Below are 6,540 nucleotides of genomic sequence, written 5' to 3'. Positions count from 1 at the left end.
ATACATATATATATATAAATCAATACTAATTTAAGTAATTTAAAATTAATGAACACTTACCAGCTGTTTGATCCTTGTTCGTCGACGAAATATTATCATGCAATATTATACTTTCCAACGTGTTTGAGAAGACAACTAACTGACAAAAAGTAACGTTAAAGAGATAATTTTTTAAAACAACACGCGAAATTTCATACCTCTCCATAATCTGCCGCACTCATTTCCACATCGCCTGGCTTTGAAATTATCGTCCAATTTCGAAAAAAATCTGACGAAACGTCGTTAAATTTTCGCATTCTTTCAGCCTGCGATTTTAAATACGATCCATAAACGTTCTGGGCTTTGATCTGTAGCAACAAGGATTTTGATAAAGAGACAATTTGACAATAGTTAAAAAATGAGCCAAAATCATATTCTTTCCATTTTTAATAGCAATCTTTAAAAGACTATCGCATATTAATATCAACACCTAGAAGTTTCCCTAACTAAACGAAGTCAATTGGTTGGATACAGAAGTAGTTTTTAATCTTATAAAACGTGAAAGAGGCAATTAAAACTGGTACAAAAATGTTCAACCTTCGACCTCTAAATAAGAAAAACATGGAGGTAGATATAATTAGTTAGAATTATAATTACCTACAAAAAAAGTTACATTTCCATTTCATCAGGAGCTACACATATAATAACACTACGAAGAAAGTAATAGCAGTTGATTAATTAAAACCGCGAAAGATTAATCAAACGATCAATTCAACTAAAAAATTTTACAGGCAAAAAATTTAGAATTTGTGTACATATTCTTTTTTCAAAAGAAAAATTACTTTATTTTATGTGTGTAGTTTAAAGTCTGTTCATGTTCTTATAACTAGCACCTAAACCAGTCGTAATTTAAAACTGTAGATTAAAACTTCAAGGTTGAATTGCAAAAGTGACCTACAATTAATTATAACAGGTGCTATAGATTTATTTGTAGTACATTGATTATTTAATTTTGTGAAACCGATCATTCAAAACATGGAACACAGATCAAGTCTTCTCTTTTGTGTAAAGTAAACGCCAGAACGTAAAAACCAAAGTTCAAAGATAACATTATATCTGTTTGCCCCAACTTCCTAAAAATGACGAGATATATATTGAGTATCTACGTTTTATGTCTATTTTCAATATTCTTTGACACGAAGTGGAAGAAAAATTGTTAAAAAAAAAAGCTGCATTGTTCTTAATATGTGTATGTCAGTTAATATCTTGCGATATTCTGCTCCCCTCTAATAAGAAACGAAAAATAAAGTCAATTTTTTAGATTGTTAAGTAAAAAGATACAAAAAAGGACGTAGAGAACCATGCAGATTTAAAATATTCGAAAAGGTTACAGGTAGTAACAATTTCCACGTAAAAGATGCACCTTCAGGTGCAAAATGGGCTACCTATTTTCACAATTTAATTAATTTTAAACAAATGACACCACCTAATTTTGCATTGATTAACTAATTTTATGTATACGTTGACATAATAAAGTCATTTGGTCATCATAAAGTTAAATGTAACATAAATATCGCTAAATTAGGGAAAAATTTCTCCAGGAACTCGGCTGTATAAAAATTTTTGCCGAGTTATTCCAGTTATTTTAAGCATATTTAAAGAATTTATTTTGTATTTAAACCATAAAAAACATTTCAAATTTTCATGCTGCATACATTTTAAAGCCCCTTTGTTGATATTTTGTATTTAAATTGATTTTAAATAGTAAAATTCAACAAAATCTAAAAGTAGGGTTAAGGTACTGACAATTAAACTCCGCCGCCGCCACAAGAGCAAGCGATTTTCGACCTTACTCCACCACAGCGCGTTTTCCATTTTATTTATGAATGAAATAGTTTACGTTTTCATTCATTTTACTATCGTAGTACTACAGATAGTACGTGCTTTTTTATTCATGTAAAGTGAAAGGTCATTGAACCCATTTAAAAGAAAACAAATGGGAATATCAATTTAATTCAATCAAAATAGACTGTAAAACACTAAAATTGACTGTTTTATATAAAATAAAGGTAAAATATTAATAATATATTACTACTTGGACTACAAAAACAATTTTAAACCAAATTTATCATTCAAATATCACAAATAAAACAAATAATCTTCATTGTAAGGTGATTTTAGTAATAAAATATTTGTCTACAAGGGTGCGACAGATAAAAGTTTCATTTTTGCCTTGAGCTTTGTATCCTAATCAAATATTCTTGTAGAATTAAAAATAAATAAGGTGTTGTGAATTATTTCAGCACAACAATAATAATTATTCACAAAAGCATGTTGTTTTATTGTGATACCCCTAGTTACAATTAAATTCTATTGTGTATTAACACGTACTACTTCTTTTGTTTCTATAAAAACGCTGTTCTTCTGTTTCTGGAAATGTGTTTTGATTAATTAACAGATATACATATGTTACGTAATGGATTTTTGTGATTATGCACATGTGTTCAAAAGCATTCAGGCGACCTTATATAAGCTCGTTAATGTATTTATGAACAACCAAACACTACTAACACTGGTCTATTAATTATAGTTTCTAAGGTTTCATAACTAAAAGGGCATTGACACCAGAACTATTGTTACACATAGAAAAAGCTACTAACTAGGTATCTAATTAAAAAATAGTTATAAGTATAGAAAATGCAAGGGTTGTAAAGTTTATTGCACAAATTCAAGCATTAAACCCATTAATTCGTTTAAAGTTAAAACGTTCAGCTATGTAGCCGTTGTACCGTTTTGATAGTTGTCTGGCCGTATTATAAAATACAAGATATCGTGTTTCAATAGGAAAAAGAATACGAAAATGGATCAAATTCATCCGTGAGAAGAAAATGTTTTACATTGCTTGCGGTTTCCATAAAATCCTTAGGTATTATTAACAATAACATCGGGGTAAAAGAATTTGAAACACAAAAACAATACACGTGGAAGGAAGTCTAATGGGTCTTACAATTCAAAACAAATTAAAAAGAAATTAAGTTTACATTCTTCTTTGAAGTATGTTGAAGTATTCTTATGGTAAAAATGAGATGCTTCCTGTTTATTAAAACTTCTTAAATGGCAAATACTTTAGTTAATGTTTAAGATCCGTACATATTTGTTTTACGATTGCATAGTATATCAACAACCCCAATTTACTTAATATCAGATAACAAACCAAAATATCCAAGCATGTTTATTACGAGCCCATTGGTATCTATCTATCATAACGTATTTTAAATACATGTTAATCAAATAATTTTCAATCAGTTACCGTATTGTGAATCTAATTATGTTAATCTTGGGTCCACTCAATTTTAATTTTATCGCAAAGGTCGAAAGTTAACCTGCTTGATTGACCAAACTGTTCTAATTGAAGTGGGTTACCGTTCCTTATTTATTCCGTCTAGTAAATTACAATAAATTTCTACTAATTACGTGGTAATTTCTGGACTTGCACAGCCGAAGTTTCTAGTAATAAATTGTTCTTTAATTGTGCACATAATTAAGATATTTCCACTGGAATTTTGTCTTCTTTAAATTCACGTAAAATGACCTTACGTTTTTGTTCCAAGTATTGTTTAAAAATTATACAATAAGTACATAATTTATAATACCATTGTCTCTTTAGTGAATCGGATATATCTGTATATGACAATGGGTTTTCTAAGAAAACGTTAAAGTTCATGATTTCAAGTTACGGGAAAATGAGTCAGGAAAAGCAAATGCAAAGGCTTCATAAATAGGAGTTATTATTTAAACTAAATTTGTCTTAAAACAGTGAGTAAAAAAGTAAACTTTGGAAGATTCAACTGGTACAGTTTCCCTACAACACGTTATACATTAAAAATATAATACGAACGTCGAGCAAAAATCATAATTATTTCGGAAAAAAATTGCTACAATGAAAAGCACTACGAATAACATAGGCATTCCCAGTTTTAATTCCCTCAGGCTTCATAAGTTACATACATGTACCTACGATAAGCTACAATGTTCTTTCTAATACTTTAGAGCCTTGAGGGAAATCCTACATTTATTCGAAAGACAACAAATCATGACGTATCTCTCTTACCTTGTCTGGGAGAGTACTTGTATTAAGAAAAGACATTTTCGAATAATTTGATAACTCTTCACAAAAATCCACCAAATCCATATCCGTCAGTTGTAATTCAGAAGCCAATTGATCAAACTCTTCTTCAGCAGAAATCAGCCTGTTAGATAAAAGCTGCAAGCCAACGATAACTAACAGCAAAAACTTCATTTTGACTCTCTATAAAAAATGAAAAAATAATTAGTCATTAAATACCCACTGTAAGTACTTAAAAAGTTTAATTACTTTATTCTACAACCACCGCCCGACTCGAACAGGTCTAACTAAATTTCCATGCGATAAACACAATAGCTACTTGTTTCATTTTCAATTTGTTTTTTTGTTTTGTATGCTTCACAAATCAAGTGAAACCTCCAACAAAGCAAGTGAAACAGTTATTATTATTTGTATTTATACTGTTAAAAACGACCAAGAAATTGTGTATTAAATTATTTACAAAGATAAATGTGTCTTCATCGTAAAGATTCAAGTCGAAATATTTGAAATCACGCAATATTTTGTAGAATCACTTAAAATAACCCACGACTAGTACTACTACTTCCGCTATTGTCAAAAATAACACATTTTTTCACAAAAAAATGCAATTTTCTGAGAAGCATCGCCACTAAAATAGAAGCGAAGTTGCTACCTCTTTTAAAGTCACAAAATATATCGATAAACGCTAATCCTGATCGGAATAATAATTTTTCAGTAGGCTTTTAAGTTAACGATGTTGCTTATTAGGTATATTCCGGTATTATAACAACTTTCTATTAATTTTATTAGGTATTTTCAGCTTTGAAATGAATGAAAACTTCCACAAAAGTGCACCGTAAGTATTTATCTTTGCATCAGTTTGATTTTTCCAATATTAAAGAACACATAGTTTGTTATTAATTTAAAAAACTTTTTGGCGGTTTAACTTACGATGTAAAATAAAATTCCCATAAATAAATAATAAGTATCTACATTAGATTCCGATTTCAATTCCAAGCCAGCCAATAAAAAATAAAGCCGCATTACAAGAAGGCCGTATTTCCACCCCTAGTAGGGTATTATGCGCAGAGAGGGACGTTTTTCCTCCAAAAACTGGCGAAGGTTTTTGCCCCGTAATAGGAAACAAAGGGGGTGTAAAGATAAGGGTGGAAATGTACTTCAACAGATTACGCATGGGAAAACAAAGAAGACTCTGACAGAGTCGAAGTCGTAATGGACGAATCTGAGGGCATTATTAGGGTGGAAAACGACATTTGAAATAAGATTATGACTTACGACGGCATCTTAAAGCAGATATAGCATCATCATTTCGTAGGAAATCATTACATTAATAGAATGTTTATTGGAAATTACAACCCTACAAAAGTCTTAATACAAAAGTTACCGATTTCTTGAAGACCGCTAGACACTTCAAAGGTCCTTAATACATGTATATTTTATCACAAATTCATGAATTAAATATTTTAGTAGCGCAGGGATGCAGGTAAACTCCACCAACGTTAACGAATCAATGAAACCGCAGTATATCTATCCTACATCTTCAAAAATAGATGAAGTCTTTTGTTGTAAAGTTATCTATCTACCTATTTGTTTCATGATAAAGGAAAAACTTTTTGTAAAACAGTCTTTCAAAAAATCCCTTGCAATAAGAGGATACTTTAAGCAATGAATAAACAAATATTACTACATAATTACTTTTAATTCAGACTGTATTCAAGTAAAAAGAGCGAATTATTGAAAAGCTCATCGATAAAATTTGGTTTTAAGTTGTTTAAATATCCGTTACAAGCAAATTTTATAAATCAATTTTATTTTCAAAAGTATCACTCCACATTGAAACTGTAACGTTATTATCTAAGCTAATATCGAAAAAAAATACAGTTATGTATTAGAAGACACTCACAAAACGATTCCTCCCTCAAATTCCAATTTTCAAAGATGCGTCTCCTAATAAAACATAAAAAGTAAGCACTTGATTGTTCAATTAATACGTGAGTCACTTTATTTGTTCAGTTTCGTAACAAATGCAGTTTAAAACCGATCCGAAAAGTAACTTGTTAAATATTTACTCGTCGAACCGCATTATGCCACATTGCGACCGCTTTAGACACACTGATCAACGCGACTGCCTTTTGCCTGCCTGCTGTATACCACCATGCACCTTGGAAAAGGCATCATACAATTTGAAGGAATACGCGGCCTGTGTGTGACACAGCAGTACACAGTCGATCAGACAAAATACAGACCTAGAAACGAACAAAAATGTATCCAACCAAGGAACTTGGCTTTACTGACTGACTAACTTTGTAAAATCAGGTTGTTTAATCGTACAGTTTGACTCATAATTGTAGATCAACATAACAAATGCAAAGTAGTTCGTAAAAAGTAGGAATAGTTACATAAAGTTCTCTTCATAAGACTGTTTGGTTTACATT

At 30.5% G+C, this 6,540-nt stretch overlaps 1 protein-coding gene across 2 annotated transcripts; it reads right to left on the bottom strand.

The window, feature by feature from the left end:
• Positions 1–23: 23 nt before the first annotated feature.
• On the bottom strand, positions 24–6,311 carry LOC112905327. Of its 2 annotated transcripts, none has more exons than XM_025977492.1 (4): positions 6,009–6,303; positions 4,091–4,288; positions 198–347; positions 24–139 (listed from the first exon to the last, which is right to left on the bottom strand). In XM_025977492.1, the coding sequence occupies exons 2-4, from the start codon at positions 4,277–4,279 to the stop codon at positions 26–28; spliced, it is 453 nt and encodes a 150-aa protein (XP_025833277.1). In that variant the 5' UTR covers positions 4,280–4,288; positions 6,009–6,303; the 3' UTR covers positions 24–25. The 2 variants fall into 2 exon arrangements, with proteins under 2 accessions (XP_025833277.1, XP_025833278.1); XM_025977493.1 differs by having other exon boundaries at positions 52–135; positions 6,009–6,311.
• Positions 6,312–6,540: the final 229 nt, after the last annotated feature.

This window comes from Agrilus planipennis, unplaced genomic scaffold (genome assembly GCF_000699045.2).
Source record: "Agrilus planipennis isolate EAB-ADULT unplaced genomic scaffold, Apla_2.0 scaffold441, whole genome shotgun sequence".
In the NCBI taxonomy this organism is placed as follows: domain Eukaryota; kingdom Metazoa; phylum Arthropoda; class Insecta; order Coleoptera; family Buprestidae; genus Agrilus; species Agrilus planipennis.
This window is presented reverse-complemented; position numbering and strand designations above follow the sequence as displayed.